At 35.3% G+C, this 23,962-nt stretch overlaps 1 protein-coding gene across 2 annotated transcripts in view; it reads right to left on the bottom strand.

Moving 5' to 3' along the window:
• PRKD1 (protein kinase D1) overlaps nucleotides 1-23,962 on the bottom strand; it is a 136,019-nt gene that overhangs the window by 51,998 nt on the left and 60,059 nt on the right. For both annotated transcript variants that reach the window (XM_065064151.1, XM_065064152.1), the window contains exon 2: nucleotides 12,030-12,168. In XM_065064151.1, the coding sequence (XP_064920223.1) occupies nucleotides 12,030-12,168 (139 nt within the window). The remainder of the gene's footprint in view (nucleotides 1-12,029; nucleotides 12,169-23,962) is intronic.

Below are 23,962 nucleotides of genomic sequence, written 5' to 3'. Positions count from 1 at the left end.
CTGGGCATGATCACTTGGTTGTCTTATATGTGCTCTGAATTGTGGTTGATTTTTTAAAATCGATTACAACAATTCAAGAATGACTCAACATGGAAACATTTCCAGTGCCTCGCCAGGTAGATCTGAAAGTCAAAGATAAGCAAAATGTTTAGAGAATATATTGGTGCCCCACTGAAGATAACAAGACTGTCCTACTGACTTAATAAGTTTACTCAGGATTTCACCCATGCACAAAAATAAATGGGACTGAAATTAACATTGGAAAATGGCAACACTAATATTCCTCACTTGACATTGTGTTCAGTTTCTGTGAGACCAACTCAAAAAGAAGGATGGTAAGAGGGAAAACCTGTTGGATAAGAAAAACCACTGAAGGTATGGAAGAGACTTCCATATAAGGAGAGATTAAAGACTGTAATTGTTTCATTTGGAGAGGAAATGAGTAAGAGTTTACTGGAGTCAAGAAGAGGAAGCAAAAAAAAAAAAAAAAAAAACAAACCAAAAAACCACAAACTAGGAAAAACCAGAATAACCTGCACCAACAAACTCGAGTGATAGGAGTTTTTATGTCCTAAGAAGCAGGCAAGATCTCCAAACTTATTTTTGGCAACGAGTCACACCTTAACTAGGTTAACAAAAACATTCTCGGGGCCTCTTCAAGAGTCAGCATGAGCCAGATTTCAGTTGGAATAACAGTGTCTCCAGGTTTGAATCATGCTACCAAACAGCAGTTGCAACCTGTGGCAGTTCCTGAGTCTCTTCCTCAGTTTCCGTTTCAAGTTGTTATATTCCCCAAGGGAAAGTGGTTTGCTTGTTTGTGCTCAGATCTGCTTTAGCTACAAACCTCAATCACTTCCTAAAAGGAGATTTGTATCTTACCACAAAGGGGTGCAAACACCATTTATTGGAAATAACCATGAGACTGTGCATTGCTATTAGCTCCTTCAAAATACCAAAGCCAGCAGTCAGCCAACAGAAGTAAGTTTTATGAACTTAATAGTGACATTGAAAGACTTTCTTTTTTTTTTTTTTTTTCTTTTACATAAGCCATATTTAGTTTTAAATCTACTGGAGCAATGAGTTATTGAGATCATTAATTCAGAGGGACTGAAAGATTAGAATGAACTTCCAAACAGTAGATCTTTCTCCTGACATATATCCAAGCAGTGTAGAATACAGTGTTGACAGGTTAAAAACACACCTCTTCTGATAGGCAAGTTATTCCAAGTGGCTTACCTTTTATCCTTTCACTATGCACCTCTCCAAATAATTTACAGCTATATTCTCCATTCAAGACTCCTATCAATTAACAAATACTCCAATACAAGTGTTTGAACAATCATGTACCAGTCAATATACTGTCTAACAAATTTATCAAATAGAAATGTATATGACAAATCAAAGAGTGTTCTGCTTAGCCTAAGTAAGGCTTGTTCCCTGTTATATGTTGTAGCTAGTGAAAATGAAGTGTGAGAGGTAGCTATTTGGTGGAAGAGGATGGAGTCTGGTGAGGAAAAGAGAAATCTTCGCATTTTGGCAGTTTTACGATTTGAGTCTGTGTTAGTAGCAGAAACAACTGAAAGAATGTAAAGACCTGAGAAAAGGAGAAAGGAAACTTAATTGAAGTTGTCTTACTCACATACTCAAAAAAGACAATTCAATTTTTTTAAAGAGGTGAACATTTTTTTTCTAATATATAAACTCAAGTGAACCTATAGTGGTGACCTCCAAACTGGGGTGCACACACCTCTGGATGTGCACAAGACACTCCATTAGGGCGCAGGAAAAAAATACTAGAACTTCAGCAACACATGCAAGTTATAAATGCAGATGCCCGTGCTCTGCCACAAAAGATTCTCTGAAGCACAGAGGAGGTGACAAGGACAGATAATACAAACGCAGTGACATTATAAGCATTTTCTGGTTTGTCTCTGTTACTTTCCTAAGAATTCCAAGACTTCCATTTGCTTTTCTGAAACTTCTCTTGAACTTCTCAGAGCCTCTTATAACAGACAAATCAATACATTCTCCTGACAATTCTTATTGATCTATACTGAATTTCATCTGGGGTGACACTGACATTTCACTGGTCATGCTTTCTAGATCGTTTATGAATGTATTTAACAGCACAGACCTCAGAACCTCTGCTAGTGACCCACTTCCACTGTGAAAACAGCATGTATTTGTACCCTTTGTTTTCTAAGTCATAAATAGTTATTTATCCATTTGAGCATCTATCTCCTTCTTTCATGAAAGCGTAGTTTCTTTATAAGCCTTTGAAAAAGAAATTGTTTGTATGACTTCTGGAAAACCAAGTAGGCTATCTCAACTGAAGAGAAAACTTGATATTATTATTAAACAGCACACAAAATAAAAATGTCCCATCTCCAAAAATTGGACAATTAAAGGTGAAACAATGAAGCCTGCGAGATCTATTAGCTTGCAGGGGAACAGTGACCTCCCCTAAAAAGGTCCTGTTCTGAGAGGATTTGTGTATTTTCTCTCAAGGATTCAGCTTCTCTATCAGCAGTATTTTTTCTAACATTTAGTTTGTTGTTGTTGTTTTTTTTTTTTTATAAATACAAAATGACATTGCTTATGATTACCAAATAACAAGCTTTAAAATTACATCTAAAATCTTGACGTGAATGAGAAATTATAAGTTCAAAAAGCTTACTTAAAATGTAAATGTTCCTATGGAGAACTTACTGTCCTGCAATCCACATTCAAAAAATTTTGCAATTATTTCAGATTATCTGCTGCTGAAATAATAACTAAATACTAAAAACAAATAGAAAGACCCAAGGAAGAATAACTAGCATGGTCTGTATTTCTGAAAGAGCACTAGAAGCAAAGATGACACATTAACTGCTTCTCTACTAACAATCATTTTACTCCGTGCATACTGTTGATGATGCTGCCAAAGAATATAAGGAAGTGATGTTGATAGGATATCTGTTTTTTTTTCATCCTGTTTTTACCTACTCTCTCCTGCAGCAGAAAGAAAAAAAATGGTAAGGCAATATGGGAGGGGGAATTCAGAAAGATTCTGCTGATGCAGAAAAACTAAAAATCTTGAAGTCTGTATTAGAGGGTAACAATTATAACATTTATGAGCTGAAGACAATGAGGAAAAATAAAAACATAGATGGAGACTCTTTTAGTCCTAAGCACTTCGAACTCAGTCATCTATCTGAAATTCATGATCCAAGAATGACGTTGGCTAATGAACAGTGAGGGATACAAAATCAATCTACTTTAATCTAATCAGTAGTGAGTCTTAACTCTACAGAACTATGAAAAAAGATGACAGCTAGACACAATTAAAAGGATACAGAAGAAGAATAATTTTAAAATATATCATTTCAGACAGGACAGAGAAAAGATAGTTGTATTTCTCAAACACACGAGAGTGTGTTAACATAGCAGTGAAGACACCACGAGAGCAATGCTTTTCAATTGCAACAAAGCAAAGTCAAGAACTTTGACCAACTGTATAGGTAACATAAAATGATGTTCAAAGATATAACATCATAATGTTTATCTCAAGGAGCTTGCAATTGGACTAACATTACAATCCAGTTGATATATAGCATTTACTATAACTGCATAGTTATCCACAGCTTTTATCCAGTTCAACATATTTTATCATATACAAGAGAGTATAAACTGTACTGAATCCAAATAAAATGTCAGCATCTAACGATCAGATGGTGTACCATCTATATGACATTAAAACAGAAACAGCTTCTTAACAAAAGCAGTGGATCAATTCCCACCCTCATCAGCTCAGCAAGGGAATGTAAAATAGCTGCTATTTGACTCTTGCTTCAGGAATCCTGCCATGTTGAGCACAACTGCTCACAGCAAGCAGATGAAGTACATTCCACTAATTTACACAAGATGCTAACATTTCATCCTCTGCCTTCCAATGGCTGGCAAAGATCTCTTACATCCCAATGTAATTCTGCCTCAGTAAAAACAGATAGAATTTTTATAAGCAAACTCATATTAAAACTATAAATAGTTTTTTTTTTTTTCCTTCTATATAACATGAAAAGGCTTGGCAAATTTCACAGCAGCTTTTATTAAACTTTCATGAACAAGGTATAACACAGGCCATAAACTGTGCTGGCAAGAAAGTAAGTCTGAAGGCATCTGAAGTAATTGTTTCCTTGAAGGCCTTGAAAAACAGAACTCATAAAGTGTATAGATGTACACAACCACAGCAACTCTTATTTATCAGCTTGTTCTACAGAGTATGTGCTTCCATTTAAGGGAAAAATGGCAAATATGCTTCACCTGAAAAAGTTCACGAATACACAGATAAAGTGGTTGTGGTTGCATCTGTAGACAGCTTGAAATAAAAACTTAATGCAATCTTCATTTTAGAAAGAGGTTAATTCATCTACAATCCAGATCTCATGTAATAACTTAATGTAAAAACTTATTAACTATTTAACTTCTCCAGAAGTAAAGAGTATGAAGGACTGTACATCTCGATCATTAATATGGCTTTTTTTGCCTTAACAAACAGCAGCTGAAATAAATCATTTTTAAAGTCTAGTCCAATTATAGCAAACAGCTTCAAAAACCAGGAGTAAAGCTTAAAGAAGGCAGTGTAAGAGAGCAAGCATATTTCATTCAAGCATATTTCACTGGTCAGGTTGAAGCTTGTAGCAAATGCTACTTAATCACTTCAAGACTGAAAAACACTTTTCAGCTTAAGCTCACCTTACATAAATTGACTTCCTGCTCTTTAGCAAACAGTAAGTCTACATTTTAAAGAGAGACCTACAGAGATGCAATTTTTGCTTTCTCTTCCTTCCACTGTTTATGAATGACTGACTACTCATTTGCAGCTGCCTTTGATGATAACTCTGACTGCAACTTTTGGGCTGCCTACTAATTTTTGAGAGTATTCTAAATCAAAAAGAACCCTTCCTACAAATACAACTTGATAAAATCCTTTCTGCAAAGATTTGGATTCTTTTTTAGTCTTAAATGCAATTTAATTAAGGAAATGTTGGATTCAATGAACACATTACTAGAGACTTCCACGGCACTAGTAACGGACTTTCCTCTTCTGAGCATCAGGAGACCAGATGCACTTCTCTAACATTTTGGAGAAGAAATGAAATAGAAAATACACAGCTAAGAAAACAGCAGCATAACAAGTAATACATTGCTGACAGAATGGTGATTCTGTCAGTATTGGTGATACTGTTCAATGAATGCCCTGGTATGCAGCGTAATAAACCACCTGAGTCCAACATACAAATTTGTAATTTTAATACATTTCTGAAGTGTCCCCATAACTCCTATACAAACACTATCAGAATGCCACGTAGTCAACAAAACCAAAATGTTAAAACAGACAATATTTTAAAAATACGTAAAATAAAAGGAAGAAAACACTATAGGATGCAAAATTAAAACTGTATTTATGAGGGCTACTAACATTCAGAACAAAAGTTCCCTTTCCTTCTTTTAATGTGCAGTTGACTGAGTCTGTAACTCAACGTGCCCTTTGGTTCCACTCTCATAATAATGCCTGACCTTTCACTTCTAAACTGCCAGAATCTATATTGACACTGAATGACAATGAATCTGGCTGACTGCCACGGCCAGTGCTTATCTCCTCTGGACCAGTCAGCCGCCATACAGACATTTGTTCTGCGATTTATGCGATTCTTACACTCCATTAAAATCCAAACACATAATGTAGCAATGCAAAAAACAAGTAATAATGTTCATTATGAATATAAAAGCACCTTAAGTGTTGCATTCTGAGCTGATTAAATTTCTTGTGTTTCACCAGAAACCTCTAATTTTACCACAAACTCCTTCAGTTATATTGTATGACATCCGCAGGTACAATTTTCCTTCCCCAAATGGACTGAAGTGCTTCAGCTACAATGAGCAGCTCCTCTCGACTATAAATTCTTCTAGCTAAGTTTTTGTATCTTTCAAGAACCTGTAATGTAAGCTCTAAACCAGAAGATGATAATATTCATTATTCCTCAAACTGTTAAGAACATTAAGTACAATTAAAAACAAAACAAAACAAAACAAACCACATGCTGTTCAGCCTTTACAAAAGACCTTGTAATTAAGTAAACAACAATGAAAACAGGAAAACACATAGTATTAGGATATGAACTGATTACATAACCATACAGTACTAGGACTGACAGTTCAGCTTTCTCTACCCTGACCAGTATCGACATGTGCAATAAAAAATGAATGCGCTGGATCAGTATAGCTTTTGACATCAGATATCAGTGCCTCAGGGGATGTTTAGCCACAGTGCAGAGTTTTCAGCAGCAAAGTTGTGGCAGTAACGCTATGTTCTGCTGCTCCTTTCAGACATGCCATTCAAAAATAATTGCCGTAATATATCTTGAATGTACAGAACTTCAGAATGCATATTCTGTTTAGATATTTGTAATGTACTCTAGAAATAAAACACTTCAACCAGTTCAACATAGGCACCTGAATATATATTGCATTCCTTTTGTCCTTCCCACTGCTGAAGTGCTCAATATCATCCACTGTTGTGCTCAAGGCCAATCTCTTATGTTTTCAAAGAGGTTTTTCCTCCCTTCAAAAATAAATTTTCAAGGCATATCCAAATTATTAAGTATAATGACAAAAATTCTTACGGCCCTGTATTCAGGTAGACTGGTGTTTTTTTAATTAAAAAGGAGACAAGAGGAGACTAGACTAGTCAGAAGAGACTAGACCAGTCTCTTCAAGAAGAGACTAGACAGCACCCTCATACATATGGTGTGAACTGTGGGGCTGTCATATGCAGGAACAGGAGTTAGATTCGATGATCGTTGTGGGTCCCTTCCAATGCAGGACCTTCTATGATTCTAAACAGGATCAAAAGAAAATAAACCCATTGCACATGCTTCTCTCTTCTTCATATATGTGTATATTTTACAGCACAATGTTTCTGTTTTCATAACCCATCTTCAGCTAATTTGTGATGTACCATTGTAAAAAATCTGTAATAATTTGAAACTATGTCTGAATATATTTCAGTTAAAACTGCCTGCATTAATTTGAATACTTCCCTGAACATTTCAGACTGTTAATATAGTTCTCACTCTTTTCCAGTATTGCAGAACTGGGAATACCTTTCTCCCCTCCGTGACATGGGAATTTTACCATTGCGGAAATGAATCGCTACATTTAGCAAAGGCTCATCTGTGGGAGGACCCTGATGCTCTTGAGTGTTTATGGAGGAAATGTATTTAAATTCTTGTGTAATTTGAGACATGGACTGAAGGCTTTCATGTATCAGGCCATGATGTTGCAAGTTTCATTTGCTGTCATTTGATTTAGAAAGAAAGTCTATCAAGCACAGTGTTGTCTAGTGAAAAACACTGAACTGTTAGCAGATGAGTTTAACCAAATCCAGCAATTTCTGCAATGTTTAAGTTAATATGTGGCTGAGGGAAGGAAATCATTCCAAATTCTATAATATTAGAACAGGCACTGCATGGCTGATCTTTTACATACTCTTATTGTGTGGTGCTAGGAGCTGGTATTACAGCATGTCAATATAGAAAACATGCCTTAGCAATTACTCTTCACAGCAAACTCCTCCAGTAGCACAGGAAGAACACTGAAAGCAGACACAAGTTGACAAAAGTTGAGATTCCAGCTTCAGGAAATTACACTGGGGAATCTTTTTTATTTAAAAAAGCCTGTTTCAGTGTTTCATTAAAAAAATCCAAACAGTTAGTTTAAGAAGCAGCTTTCATCAACTAACTACATCACTTTAAAACCTCATATGTGCAACAGTACCGGCAGAAAGGCACTTAAGTGAATGTAATCTACAAAGATAAGTTGCGTGAAGAGATATGAAATAATATTTCTTGCTGAAATCATACCACTGTAACTGGGGAGGGAAAGAGTCCTCAACTTTAGAACAATATGAACTAGATAGTCAAGCTGTGGTTCTCCATGAAGCCACACATAATTTTCGGATTATCAAAGTAGTACCAGAAGAGAACACATCATTTTTGGAGAAAAAGACGGATGAGGAATTGTAAACAATGGTTATTAATAAGAGGAATTGTGATATCTCACATTTTCTTTCCCAGTACTTTAGTAAAAGTAATAAGCGATAGAACTGTTGGCCTTTAAAGCTAAAATTTTGATAATATTTAATATATTCATTGCTTGAAATAACAAAATCATAAAATTCCTACAATTTTCTTTGGTATTTTTTTTTGCTATTATATAAGAGTCTTATACGCCAGAAAAGACAGTGTATCTGAAAACGAACACCTATTTAGTTTTACAGAATAGCATTACAAAATGCATTATGCTTTTATTGAGAACCTAAAGGCCACAAAGTAAGAGAAAAGAAACTTTCCTGATTGCATGTACTATTGCAATAATTTCTCCTATCCATTATCAGTCACTCTTGAGTACTGTGCACTGTGTCCAGCTCTGGGTTCCCTAGTCCAAAAGAGACTTAATCTAAGAAATCTAATCTAACTCATAATCTAAAACCTGGTAATTTGCCATCTTTTGCACAAGCTCAGAGAACATTTCTGGTATGCATCATCAAACATATTGGATTAACATTGTGCATACTTGATTATTTGATAGCAATATCACTACTTAGGGCATATTTTTTTAAGTACTTTGTACTGTTTTAAATCTATTGCCTCTGAAGCTAGTTTAAAAATAAGTGCCTTTAAAAAGAATACTTTGTCAGCTTTGCTAATACTAGAAATACACATTTATCTGCATAAGAACTAGATAACAATTTTTCATTGCTAAGGAATGAAAGGCCAAAGAAAGACTTTCAAATCTTTTGGCAGAGAGGAGAAAAATTCTTTCTTCAATTGTTCAATAAAAACAAGGAAACAAAATCAGAGTCTTTGGGCCATATGGAATTGAGAAACCAGTATACCTTGTTGGAAGAGCCTTAAGATTCCTCAACCCTGACTTGTATGTAAAAAAAGCCACTTCATTTTACTGAGGACATGAGTGATTATATAAATTAAGCACTCTCAAAATAACACATGAAATACCTTTCAGCACTGGACTGGTGTATGGTCAAAGATATAGTAATACTTCTCCCTTAAATTTTCCAGAAGTAGATATACTAGAGCAGGGGTTGGTTGGAGAACAGGACACAAGGCCCAAACAGAACAAGAAACAGAAAGAAACTAATTCTGTTACTAACTACTGCCAATAGTATGATAAAACTGAAACAAAGACTATTCTCAGGCTTTAGAACTACTGATCACTTTCAGTGAAAACAAGTTAACAAAATCAAGAATTAAAGCCTCAGAAATGCTATGACTATGCAGGTATGATCACACCCTATTTCCTGTAAAACTATGAAAGAGTATGCAAAAAAATTGTAACATACTTAATTCTCAATACATCATAATCTTACACGTGCATTTTGTATTATAAATTTATTCAAGATACAACAAATTGTATTGATCTATGAATTGCCTCCATTAGAATGACCTTCTAAATGATTTGGATTCCCTAAATTCCCTATTTTCTTTTTCTTTCTTTTTAACCTGTCAAGACACACTGCTACTGTTGCACAACATTTGATACAGTTGATACAATGAGTGAATTGCAAACTGGAACCAGTCTATCACAGAAATGACATAAATCAATAACAAGAAGGTAATAAACAAAGGTTCATTTCTTTCATGAGTTCATCATAAATAAAACCAGATAATATGATACAGCTGTTCAACACTGTCAACAACTGTATAAGAGAATTACTAGGAAGTGTATAACAGCGCACTTTGGGGATTTACCTTTAGCTGGTATCTGGTTGCTAGAACACAGTACAACAGTACTTTGTGATATTAAAAATTCCGGGCCTTCAGCCAGCAATGGAGGGTGAAAGGAAAAAAATATATGGACCTCAGGCAATTGTAGGTACCACCCACACTTTCACACAGTGCTGGTTTAACAGGCTTCCTCTAAATCTTGCAGAGTTGCCTATGCTTGAACAGTTTTGTAGAGAGACGCTTCACATAAAAAATAAAATAATTAATCCCCTAATGCTCTTGAACAGCATAGTTCTCCTTTATCACTTGCACGTCTTGAAGATTTAAACAGCTATTTACCTAATTTTGGCAAAGTGGAAGATATGTGGCCTCCATTCCAAAATCATATAAACAATAAATCAAATAAAGCACTAAATTCCTTGTGTTTTTGTTTTTTTTTTTTTTTTTTCCGCTGCATCTGATTTACTGATCTGGAGTGATTATTTTCAGCAGAAAATATGAAACAGAGATTACTGGTATCTTTTCAAAAGGGAAATATTTGTTTCCTGATATGGAAAGGATGAGTGATGACTTAAGGGAATTACCTGCATTATTCCTTATTGTACATCTTCCCATTTTAATCAAAGAGTATGGAATAGGGTCCTACCAAAGAAAACTATATTTAAAAGTTCAGTTGGCTTAGGTTATGTGGCTTAACTCTTACCTCCATGCTTCAGAACCCCTTAGGGCACTGGCTTTCTCTGCACTAACCCTGCACTCTTCTATAGATTAAATTTCTACTTTTATATGACATACGTGTCTCCCTATTTTAAGTGTCTTTCCAGATGCTCTAACCGCATGTTCCAGCAGCAAAAATAAAGCCCTTCGGCCATGTTCTAAGTTTCATTTATCAAACAGTACACCTTTATATCTTAACAATTCCAGCATTCACTCTACTGCATACCCTTGTAAACTTTGGACAATTCTTAGTCACATACCTCATCTTTTCTTTGACAAGTCCTATTGACACATAACAGCATCCCCAGAATTCCTCCACATTCCAGTCACACAATTGGTGCTTATTTCCTACTTTAGTCAGAGTAATCCACTCTTCACGGCCACTCTGCCAAACACTCTGCCACACGGCCAAACATGCTCCTTCAATCCATTTGACATTTCATTGCCTACAAAATTTTGCCTTTCACCTCATGATTCACTCATACTACTCTCTTCTTACATCTCTTCACCTGATAGCCACTTTAAGACTATAACTTTCATTCTCTGGCTTTGCACGGACTTATATTATCAACTTGTCTCCTCTGACTTTTCTATTTCCTAGGCACTAAATCGTTATTTTCTCATGTTCCACCTTTTCACCTTCCACACCATCATTTATACCTGTCACACAATCAATAGTCCTGTACAACAAGCATCCAAGCACTCCTTGTGGACAGTCATCCATAAATAATATAGATTTGTATAATTTTATTTTCTTCCCCACCTAGAATTTTTCTTCTCCCTTCCTTTCCTAGTTTTAAAAATAAGTCACGTAAGGAGTCAGAGCAGCCCTGGCAGGCATTGTTAAGTAGGGCTTTGAAAAAGCACTTACTCCATTTCCAGTGGACATTTTTATGGCACTTCAGATATACTAAATCTAAAAATCCTTACTTTAAAAGAAGCCAGGTCACTGTTAGCAAGAATGGCCTTGACAATTCCTTCGCAGGTAATTATGAACTGACTGCATTGACTAAAAGAAAAAATGTATACTCTATCCATCTAAATATTAAACTGTGGATATTTCATGCAAGATATGTGAGGATCATTTCTGATCTTCAAGCTACTCTGTTAATTAAGTAAACGTTAAAATATTTATTGCTTTTTGTTGTTACTTGTTACATTTGGTTTCTACTATGTCTACTGTGCATCTTTGTAAAGGATTGCGCTGCTGCACAGGATGATATTTTCCTCTAAAAATGTAGATAGAAATATACATGTTTCAATTGCTTATTAAAATAACCCGATGCTTAACTAGTAATATGGACAAAATAAGGCTGTTCTAAAGTATACAGTGCAATTAAAAAAAAAACCAAACAACTAATAGGCATAATGTATCTATACACATCTGAGTAAGATTTTGACCCAGCATAGGTCGAAGTCCATGCAAACAAAATGTCCTTTTTCTTGAATCCTATCTGGGTCAAAAATACTGTGGAAGTTCTTGGTTGCAAAAGCATGACAGTAATTTCCATTGGTTTTAGTTACCTGACAAGACAACTTCAACTAGGTCTCCTTCCTGGATATCTGCAGCTGATTTCACCAACTGGAGAATGTTTTCAGAGGTAGGGTCATGGCGGAATAGCAGAATTTTGTCGTACATTCCATAGAAACCACATTCAGGAAACTGCAAATACAAACCCATGAGAATTTACTACACTGTAAAATATATAACTGTAAAATACAATCAATACAAATAAATTCTGAGAGCAGACTAGACCATTCCTCACACTAGTATCAAACAGGACACATATTTTTTCATATATGACATCATTTATCACTATATTCTGAAAATGGCTTTTCCACCAAGCAAGTAAGTTCATTTGTCTTTCTCTTCCTCTGTGAGCAATGTGGTATCCACTAGGAAAGGAAAGAGATGTGACTGCATCCCTTAGTTCCTGCTGATAACTTTTGCAAAGACAAGGTCCTGAGCAAGGTGATCTAACTAGACCTTCCTGGAGCAGATTCCCTTCCAGTCTGTATTATTCCATGATTCTAGGATTTCTCCCCAGATTAATGCCAAAAAGGTGCCTGGAAGCTGGAAGAAATACTTTTCATTTCTGTTTGAGACGTAATGTAATGCCCAAATGATATCTCATTAGGAAATACCTATTTCTTGAGACTAAAGTTACTAGACACACAAAATAATGTCTCCAAACTTAATCATAATCATCCATTTTGACCTAAGGAAATCGCAGCTTTGAAACCAGATTAAATCCTGTTTAAACTAAAAAACATTTTTTAAAATTTCAGAGGTTATAAAGTAAACTTGAGTAAGCTTGAGATTACTATCTAAGGCATTTTTTTTTTCTGTAGCACAAAAATGCAAGGGGTTTTTTTTCACACTTCCAGTTTAAGGAACTAAGATTTTGTTTTGAAAATATAGCCAAGAAACCCTTTTTCTGATACAAAAGATTCTATTTAATTTTACATCATTGAGTTACTCCATGTCTTATTTGGGAGTTTTATCAACATGAAAGAAACATAATGATAAGCATAGCTCGAGAGGAACTGGCAGGTGTTAAGGTTATAATTACTTTGAAAAGAATACCAAAGAAAGAATCCAACAAAAAGTACAATACATTCATTACTGATTACTGGAAGCTTCAGAACCTATCCAAGTATCCCAAGGAAGTTTATACTTTTTTTGTAAGCTTTAAAGCATGCGCTGAAAGGAGACACAAAATAGTCAGATCCCTGGTTTGAAAGTAATGCATCTAAATCTCTGACGTTTTGTCTCTCTTATTCCAGATTATACCATAAGAACCAACCCACTGCTAATTATTGGTTGGGGACATTACCCCCTGAAAAAAAAAAAAAAGAAAAAAAAAGCTGCTGAAAAAGCTGCTGTATATAGTTATTCATATAGACTTTATACTGAGCAGAAACGATTTCCAGATTCAAACATAAAACATTCCCACAGAATATCTGGAAAATTCTGCTAGAGTGCATGTATTTAAAGATGCAGAATTTTTGTTCATGTGCACTGTGCACCACACAAAAAATCCTAGATGGATCGCTTATCTTTACAATATGAGATAACATTTCGAGGCCATTTCCTTGAGCACCTCTATCATCGACCAATTTTGAACTGAAGGAGTTGGCAATCTATTGCCAAACTTTGAGAAGGTTGGCACCAGCATCAGCACATGTACTTCTACAAAGGCATTACAATTACTTAAGAGATACATACTTGTAAAACTTTCCTAGTAATCAGCTAACCATTCATATCCACATTCTCAGTTGCATGGTCACAGTAACAGCAAGGTGTACCTATCATGTTCATTAGGCTGAGAATGGCTTACTATGCCATGTTCCATTCACATTTCCAAAATATTTCTCACTGATGATTTACCATCTATATGTGGACCAAAAACTTGCTCTCTCAAAGTTTCTAAAAACATTATGCATGGTTTTATTCCTGTTAAAGAGGAGCAATAATGGTATTTTCTATTTTCATATTACTCTGTAAAATAATGAACACTGAAAAACCTAGCTCTGTAAAAGTTTACAACACTCAAAACTTACAGAAGCAACACCAGACAGAATAAACTTAGAAAAGATGGATACTGATTTTTTGCTTATTTAAAATAGTCACATAGGCCACACTTCTGATGGAGTTGTTAGCCAGGCAAAAATCACATTTTGTCATGAAGTGAAGCATGAAATGGGGCCATATTTGAATGATTCCACTGTGCAGGCACCTTCTGCTCACTTCATATCCTCCGTAGAAGAGTGCCTTTTCCTGGGAAGCCAGGAACCATTCTTGACTGTACACAGGGATTATTATTGGTGCCTACACATCAGAAACATCCAATTTTCATTCAATTACCAAACGAGATGTCATATTAAGGAACTGTATTAACTTCAAGTTACTTTCAAAGTTTACCAATAAGGTAAAACACCAGAGTTTTGGAAAAATTATTTAGACAAAACCGATTTTCATTACATAAGAACACAAATCTTGTGTCTTTGTGTCTTGCTGTAATCTATAGCTATATTTTGAAGCTAAAGTAATATCCTTTATAATCTTAACTAAAGAAGTGGCAGAAGATACTCAAAGTTTCTGTATAATTGAAATCAACTCCTATGTATCTTAACGACAGTAATTTTCACACAAGGGTGGAATTTCTGAGTGCAAAAATCATGAAAAAAAGTGTTTCTTACACGAAATATTCTTAATCTCACATAGAGACAACATAACCCAGATGACAATTTCTCCCATAGTCCCAAATGTGAAGATGAAATAATTAAGTAGCATAAAACTTAAGATGGACTATATCTTAAGGATTAAAAATCTAAGAATAATCCAAATAACGCTGAACGACCTTAATACTCAAGGTTTTGTTGTTTCCCAATCTCATTAAAATAAATTATTCAATCTAATGCCAAAAACATTTTTCTAGCTCAAATACGAACTAAATTAATTAAATAGTTACTCTCGGTTTTAAAGAAATTTGCTTTACATGAAGCCGAAGTGGAAGTGAATCAAAGCTTTCGAGAGACTATGTCTATGACTATCTGAACTGCAATTAACTCTCTTCATCCATCCAGGTGCTACCATCACCCAGGTAATAGAAAAGCAGAGGGCACAGGCACTAGAAGACATCCAGGTGTTTTATAGAGCCATTCACCACGCAGCCTAGCGACTGCTGAGCTGAACCTCACAGCCTGCTGGACCCACTCAGAGCCCTGGGTTGTGGTGCTCCACGCCTGAGAAGCTCTTCTTCCCTTGCCCCAGCACCTGAGCTGGCAGGGGGCTGGCTCCCTCTTCTCCACAATGTTTCAAATTTAGAATATGTATGAGAAAGTAATCCTGGTGGGTTTTATAATTCTAATTAAACAGATTCCTACCTTGCTACAGTATACAAGCTTGATGGCATGTCATAAGAGTGAGAATTTTCTTTTACAGAAGCAATGAAAAATTAAAAATATCTTTCAAAATGGGCACAGTTGATCTTTTTCAAACGCTGAAGGAATTTTTGCATTTCAGAGATAGCAAAGGCATTTCCCTCTAAACTCATTATGACTTAAATTGTTTATTGTCTTTTCATATTCCCTTCCCATTTGCTCTTTTCAAATTAGCTCTATTTATCCTACCTACAAAAGTATTTGCTATATTACATGTATTATACATGCATATGTGTAAGTACGTGGACTTTGAAATATCATTTACTATATTCTGTAGCGAAAAATAAATTCAATCACAACATGTTTTTGTAAATTATATACATGAATTATCTTCCGGGTTTCAGTTGGTTTTCCTCAGATAAACTACTCTCATGCCAAGAAAGCCAGTTTGATGGTGTGATTCTCCAAATAAAACATTGTGTAAGGACCAACTGTTGCAACAGTGACAAAAATATTCCCTCAGCTAAGCTTATTCCTGCCAACAATAATGTTGATATGCACAAACAAAAGTAAACAAAAAACAGCCGCATTGCTTGGTGCTACAACACTATCAATAGCATTTATTTTGCCAAATACAGGGCAAAATAGGAAATGAATATATGTCCAGCTACCTAAAAGATACCTAATGCTAAGCTAACTAAAAACGATGGTATCGGATGTAAATTTCCAACACTAACAGAAGCCCTTGTTTCAGTGTAACAGCTGCTTGAAGTGGAATTACCAGGAGTAAAACTGTCATTGTAATTTCTTTAATGAGGAAATGCAATATTTCTCTAAGAATCAGGAGAGTGGAAAATTGTTTACATCTGGTTCAGAAAAATGATCTATTTCTGGATGCTTAACAATTCATCAGTAGTCATTAAGACATCACAACTGTCCACACACACGCTGGTTGTCTACTCCAAGTGTGAAATAAAATGCATCTTCTTAAACTGCTTTCAGTGTGGTCTAATCTTAGGTGCATTAGTTTACAACTAAAACAGGATAAATTACCTTTACAGCATGATAACTTGCTAAACTGCCACAGTTTAGTTGTGTATTTCAAGTGTGCCTTTTTTTTTTTTTTTTTTTTTTTTTAAACAGAGAGGAAGATTAGCTCTCTATCATGATTTATATAACTTACAAAATGTGGGTTCCAGATTAGCAACTTAGCCAGATTTCTGTATTAATACAAGTCTTTCCCCAGTCTTGATGTTGTTATTTATTAAATATTTTTTCCAGTGTAAGGAGAAGAAATAGAGGACAGCACGCTTCCAAGACACTTAAACCTACAAAATGTATTCAGTCTAAGAATAAAAGGTTCAACGTAACTGAAGCTGAAAATGTGGTTCACCACAGGCACTGAAGTTCTGGAAAAGCTGAGAGTACTTTTTTAATCACTTGAAAATGTATCAGAACAAAACACAAAAAAATAAGGAATGTAATTACTGTTTAAGAGACTACCCAATGTGTAATGTGAACCCTTTCAAAGAGCCTTATTTCTGTTTTTCAAACTTGTACTTTCAACTTCACTGCTTAAGGTCAATTTATGAGAGACGTGTAAGACCATCAGGAAGATAAGTCGTATTAGATACATTCTCCATAAAAAGGAAGATTCTTCATCCTAAACACATGCAGTCCTCGTATGGGATCCATGCATAAATGATTAGTCTGTAAACACATTAAAGACTGGTGGCGATAGGAAGGGAACAATCTGTTTCTCCTTTGCATGGAACATCAAGAATAAGCAAATCTAAAACACAGGAATTTATACAATACAGAGAATCAGAATGGAGACAAGGAAAGCTTTGCAACAATAAGAATTTTTGAAAGTATCTTACTGTTTGCCTAAGAAATTGCATCTTTCTTACTAAAAGGTTTTTTAACAGAACAAATCAAACAATTGTTAGGAGTCTGTCTATGTTGGGATAGAAGGACAAAGTAGATAACCTCCTATGAATTAATGATCATGATGCAAAAAACTTTCTATAATAAACAGGGACAAATTAAACAGCTAAATGTGTATTACTCATTTTTTTATTATTATTCATTAAGTACAACTCTTGCTGTCCACAAGCAATGTTAAATCTTGCTTATGTCTATTGACAGTGATATTAGGTAAAAAAAATGTTAACCTTAGCATGACTGTTCTCAATAAAACTGTCATTATCATACAGAGGAAACTCTGTATTACACATCCAGAGGTTTTGTTCATTAATTTACTAAATCAAATGTTACTACAACAAAAATGTATTCTTTGGGAAAAGCATAACAGACTTTCATTCCAAACACTGAGTCTTAAAAGCTGCTGTCTAAACATTCATATAAAATATGTTTTATATGACATTGTAGCAGCTTTTATGGTAAAAAAAAAAACAACAGGAAACACTACCAGCATTTGAAGTCATCTGTAATCAGACTGAAGGTGTGTGCTTCTTTCATTTCCTGAAAACATCATATAAACGTTAACTACCCATAAGATTTTTTTTAAAACCCCACTTTTTCAGACAAAAACACTACTGGTCAGCATCTCAAGGACCAATTTGATATTGCCCAGCTTTTGTGAGTACTAAGGCAGCAGATTATCCATAAAACACAGAGCAAAAGGAGGTTTGGCACTAACCCTTCCTCAGCAGATACCAAAGCAGAAGCAATCATTAAAGAGTTTTTATCCTTAGCAACTATAAACATGTAAGGAAAGCCTACTAAAATATTTCACCAATAACTGTACAGAAGCCAAATGATTATGTAAATTCTGGGCTTTCATTTTAAAAGACTTCAAGTGATACTACAAAAAAAAAATCAGACTCAAATTACAACAACTAGAACCTCTAATTTTAAGTACTCAGTAACTGGTTTAATCCAATAGCCATTGTACCAGTCAATAATTTCAATGGCATATGTCCATCCACACACAGACACAAGCTGAACTATGTACTTCCATAACTGTGCTGTCTTATTAATGACTGTTGTCAACACAAGGATCAAAGACAAACTGCTGAAAAAAAAAGGTGATATTTAAAAATCTGTCCTATTAATGTGACAATCAAATTTTTAAAAAAAACAGAACTCTAAAAGACCTGACATATCTAAATGTTAACATATTTCCAAAATTAATTGGGAAGCTTTCAATAATTAATAAATAGTAATTCACTATATACAGTTACTTGAATGAAGCCTTCCTCTTTGCTGTAGTAAAGCACAATTGCTAACAGAAATTAACTAAGATAAAAAGTGAGACTGTCTAAGGTGGGACAATTCTCTCAGAAGTTTGATTTAATAACTATTTATTTAGAAGATTAGCACAGATATCTCAAATGAAAAACTGACCACATAAAGAACTTCATCTGGGAGAGCTGGAAAACAAACTCTAAACATTGATGCTAGTTTCAGAGTAATTAGTAATGTAATCCAATAGTCAGAAAAGTGTGTTGCTGTGATCATTTTGCAAAAATATTTCTTTCGACATACTAAAACTGTCATGTTTTTGTAACAGAGCAGGTAGATAGATTGCCAGTGCTAAAAGTGCAAAAGAAAAAAAGGCCACTTCACGTTTCTCTTTTCATGTTACTGTGATTTTGCCTATTTTCTGTAAGGGATGGTTTCTGTTGCTTTATTCCAGTAGGTAATGTACCTACTTTTTGCAAGCCTTAGAGAAGACTTTAGTGATTACCTTAACAGCAACAAGAACCTTGGTAAAAGCTGGAAGTCTTTCACAGCACAAAGATAATGATCCAGCACACATAAGGACTGTGGGCTGAACAATATCTTCACAGCATGTGGAGAAGCTGAGTCACTCTGAATGTTTGTTGACTTAACCTAACTTGCTAAAACATAAGTATAGGTTGACCTAAATTAAACAAGGCTGTTGATCTAACCCTAACTTTAAAAATAACTAAATAACCAAATAACTAAATAAATAGCCTTACATTGACACAACTGTTCTAAAATAAATATGTAAATGTACAAAATTTTTGAAACAATCCAATTAAACAAACAGAAACATTCTTCTTTTATATTCTTAAAATAACAATGCATTCTATTTTTAGAATTCAGGATTTCCTTTCTCTACAGAGGTTACAATACAGCCAATTCATGATACTGAAAAGCAGAGAATTTCTGGCCAAGAGGACTGCCTAAATTCTCACTTAATTGTGGCAGCCACTATTAACTCACTTAAGAAACTCAAGAAATTTTTAAAAGGCCTTATTTACCAAGTACAAAGCTATCATGAAATATTAGTCTTTCCTTTATATATAAAGAAAATACCACAAGATGTCACGGTTTCGTTGTAAAAAACATCAGTTCATATCTATCTTCACATACATCGCTACAGTTCATACAAACAAACAAAAAACCTGGAGCCTAAATAAAAGTTGACACTATGGCTACACAGAATATATGTAGTAACACCTGAGTAAGATTGGGAGCTGGTGCCTGCTCCAGCAGCAGTGCTTTCTCCACTTCATTCTGGAATGTTTCATGCTGTGCTTAAGACATCTCAAAAATGGTGACTCTCTCTAGACCTTTCCAGTGATTACACTGCCAGGCAGCTATACAGCAAGGACAGGCAATAAATGCCTATTTCCTTTCCTTCTTTTATATTGCACTCCATCTCCTCTTCCCCTCAGCAATCAGCTTTAAGTTGTTCAGGAAAGAAAGGTGTCAGAAAATATAGAGTAGTGCTGGCCATCTTGATACTGCCCACATTGCAGTACTACCCAAGACAGGCTTAGGTCAAGCCCATTTGTCACAGGTACAGAAAGGAAGGCAAATGACTGATGAACAAAGATCTTGCATTGGAAAGGTCAAGAAGCAGACAAAGAAACAAACCTTGAAAGGTTAGGAAGAGAGAAAACCAGAGCAAGGAAAATACGCTCTTAACAGAGGCAGAGAACAGAGTTTGAAGTCTTGCAATCCTTGTGGATAGCATCAAGGAGCCAGGTTTCCAAGAGTTAAAGCAATGAATGGGAACAGCAGTATGGTATAGGTCCTTGCTTCCTTCTTGCATTTGCAATCCCAAAAAAGTATTAGAAGGTTTGCTTCTGATCTAATCACTAAGCAAAACACAGAAATTTAAAAGAACATACCCTCTAAACCAGGTAGGAATCACTGGTTCTGATGCTAAGTGGCAGGGAAAAGGCCCACTGCCATACAGCTGACCTCTTTCCCCATAATCAAGGAGACAATATTACCACTGTTTATTTTAAACAGTCCTTTACACATGCTAAGACCCAAACTGCCTGGGCATCACCTGAAAGAGTGTGATTTGGCATGTTTCAAACTGTGCTAGGAAGCACACAATTAAACAACTACATGTTTACTTGATTTTGGACCAGTGCTTGAGCCTATATTCTCATTTTGGTTTATTTGTAGATATATTTTTACATAACTTCAGAGAACCATCACCATTTGGAAAATTCCTAACATCAGTTAAGCTACTTAACTAAAATGCTTTAATATGTGCAGTCTCATTCCCTCTTTACTGTAGTTATTCTTCTTTACAAGCCTTGTTTAATTACATGTTTTATAAAGCACAAGGAGACACCTGCAGCATAGAAGAAGCCTTTTCCAAGTGGGTTGTCAGAAAGGAGCAAACTTCTTACTGTTCGTGATGTAAACAATATCTTAGATAATAAATATGTATATACAAATATTTTGCTAATTCTGTTTGCAGCAGTGATTTGCCGCAGAAATCAGATTCCTTCACCTCTCTAAGGTCAAGAACAGAGCATTTTGCCTGCACGCCCTGACTTGGGCTGGCACCAACTACAACTTTTTCTGCACCTGCTGTCTATGGAACAATGATGACCCCAGAGGAAAAGTACAGCTGAGCTCCCTCACAGAAATATCCATGAAGCAGATGAAACATGGCCATGGTAAAACACAAGGAACATGGCTATTTTGTAGAGAGCCTGACACCTGAGCTACCTTTTTTGTCAGCCTCTTCCAACACAGGTTGTTCCCTGGAGCCATTCAGGACAGGAATTCCTTCCTTTGCATATCTTTAAACTAACTTGTTCTCTCGCTGCCTATGCCTCCCGCCACTCAGCTTGCCTTCTGTCACTCAAATTGTTCACTGCCAAAAATACTTAGTATACACCACATCATTCACACTACTTCATGCAGACTTTAAAAAGTCCCTTTTCGGGGCAAAAAGTAAGAGAGACGGGCAGAGAATCAAAATTAAGGCATGTTAACAATTCCTCAAGGCATTTTTTTCAAATCTAGTCCCTTTTACCCAACAGCAAACTGAAAGCAAAGTTGACACATCAGAAACACAGCTCAAAAATATTTTACTTGTGTGGTTGCAATTGAAAACTTGCAATTGAAAACTTCAGTAAAATCATGGTGACTTCATAGACCCTGCTTCCCAGTACTGTTAGTGATTTCAAAAAATCTGAAGCTGGGGAGCAGGGAGGAGTTTTCGCTCATTGCTCCCAAACTGCACCTGGCAAGTAGCCACTGGCTGGCATCAATCCACCACTGCTCAATGCAATTAAACGTGAAAAATCTTTAATAATAACACACCTCTCTCAAACAAGCATCTTTAGCATAATTAGTGCTGTCACAAAACACTAATATAACTTTCTCTGTTTCCATTAAGAAGACTGGATTTATTTTTCATGGAAACTTTTGTGGAAGTACTTAATTCTGAATTATTGCATGCAATGGGTTACCAAAAATATATGTTGATTATGTCCTGGAAATTGATTTTCACTAATACCATGTAAGGACTACTTTAATTTAAAATAATTTCTAACTCTTAAATATTATTTATCTTCTCCAAGACTTAGCTGTTTTACTGTCACTTTTTCCTCAGCATTTTGTGAATATTCTGTTACAGCTTCAAATGCAAAGAAACACAGAATAAAGCAAATGTAATGAAAAAGTCCAATAACTCGAACATTGAGAAAAATCTCAAATAGTTTCGTCACATACAAATTCTAAAATTTCATGTGCCACACAAATCAAAACACGTGTAGCTGACTTCTCAGTCATAATTAGGAAGTTAACTGAATAAAAATATTTAGAAAAGTAATAATAATAAACACACAACAATGAGACTTACAAGAGCAACTGCTCCTTGCATCCTGTTGCAGCCGAAAGTATTATCACATATACAACATCTGCTTAGGCTGCATGATTTCCCTGAAAATTTCCAGTGGCAGAAGCACTGAGGGAAAGCACCAACCATTAGTATCTTCTTGGGTATTTCATACTGAGAGTTTGGGACCACTGTTCTACTAACACTGATACATTAATGCCACATTTCTCTTTCTAAGGCAAAATGGGAATTTCAGCATAAAGGCTTCTACAATTCCTGTATATGTTTTCTGTGCAGCCCAACACAATCCACCCCAATACAGAATTATGGAGCTTCCTGTGAAATGTTTAGGAGAAGAACGTGACAACAACAGTGTCAAGATTGCTGACAGGCATCCATTTATGTAGATGCTTCATGAACAGATTGCAGTTCTCACCAAGGAGGTCGAGAACTGGAGCAGAAACTTTCATGCGCTTCAGGGAATAGGCAGAAAAAGGATGATGAATCACTAAAAAAAAAAAAATCAAGTATTTTTTCTAGTTCTTTAATTAAAAAAAAGATTTAAGACAGTGACTAAAGAGTCCCTTTCTCACAAGCAGTCACTGTTTCTGAAGATGCAGTCTTACTAATTCTATGCCATATGCTACATCTGGAAAAAAACCCTCCTATTTTAAGAAAGATGAAACCAATTCAACAGCCAATTCAACACATTATGAAAAAACAAAAACAAACGAACAAACAAACAAAACAACAACAACCCCCCCATTTCTGTGAGCGTCTACCATCAGATGTGTTTTAGCTATCTCTGAGCAAGCATTACATCAATTCAGGAGACCCAGTCAGGTACATAATTCAGGCTGGACAGACATAGAACAAATGTCTTTGACCTTTTTATAGATAGTACAACATGTAAACTACTTACACGCAGTCAAAGTTCCTCAGGTAAGAGATCTAGACAGGTCTAATAAAGGTAAGAGATCTAGAGATCATTCTCACTTTTAATACCTCTACTCTGTTTCCAAAATACACTTCATTTCCTTCAAGATAGATATCAGTTTACGTAACTGCTTAAAGATAAATTTAAAACTTTTTTTTCAAAGAAACACAAAACAAAACAGCTCTGATCAAGTCTACTCTTTTAATTCCCAAATACATGGCTTCCTCCTGAAAAAGCAGAACTCCCTTACATTTTGAGTTAAGTATAAAGTGATATTTTGAAAACTACTTACTCTTTCATCTGCTTATAGCATTAATTCTATATTCCATAAAATACAGTAAGAATAATTTGTAAAATCCTTGTAAAGGCTTTCTTCTACTGAACTTGATAGAAATGTGAATGTTGGTTCAACTTCTAGTACTAATAACTACTTTGCTTCTCAGTCAGTTTTCTATTTTCATTCTATTTATTAATAACCAGGATCCTTATTAACAAAGGATAAAGAGACAACACCAAATAACAGGACTCCTGGGCTCCCTAATGCTA

The sequence above is a fragment of the Columba livia genome, chromosome 5, assembly GCF_036013475.1.
Source record: "Columba livia isolate bColLiv1 breed racing homer chromosome 5, bColLiv1.pat.W.v2, whole genome shotgun sequence".
NCBI classification, from domain to species: Eukaryota; Metazoa; Chordata; class Aves; order Columbiformes; family Columbidae; genus Columba; species Columba livia.
The sequence above is the reverse complement of the archived record's forward strand: the minus strand, read 5'-3'. Positions and strand labels throughout refer to the sequence as shown.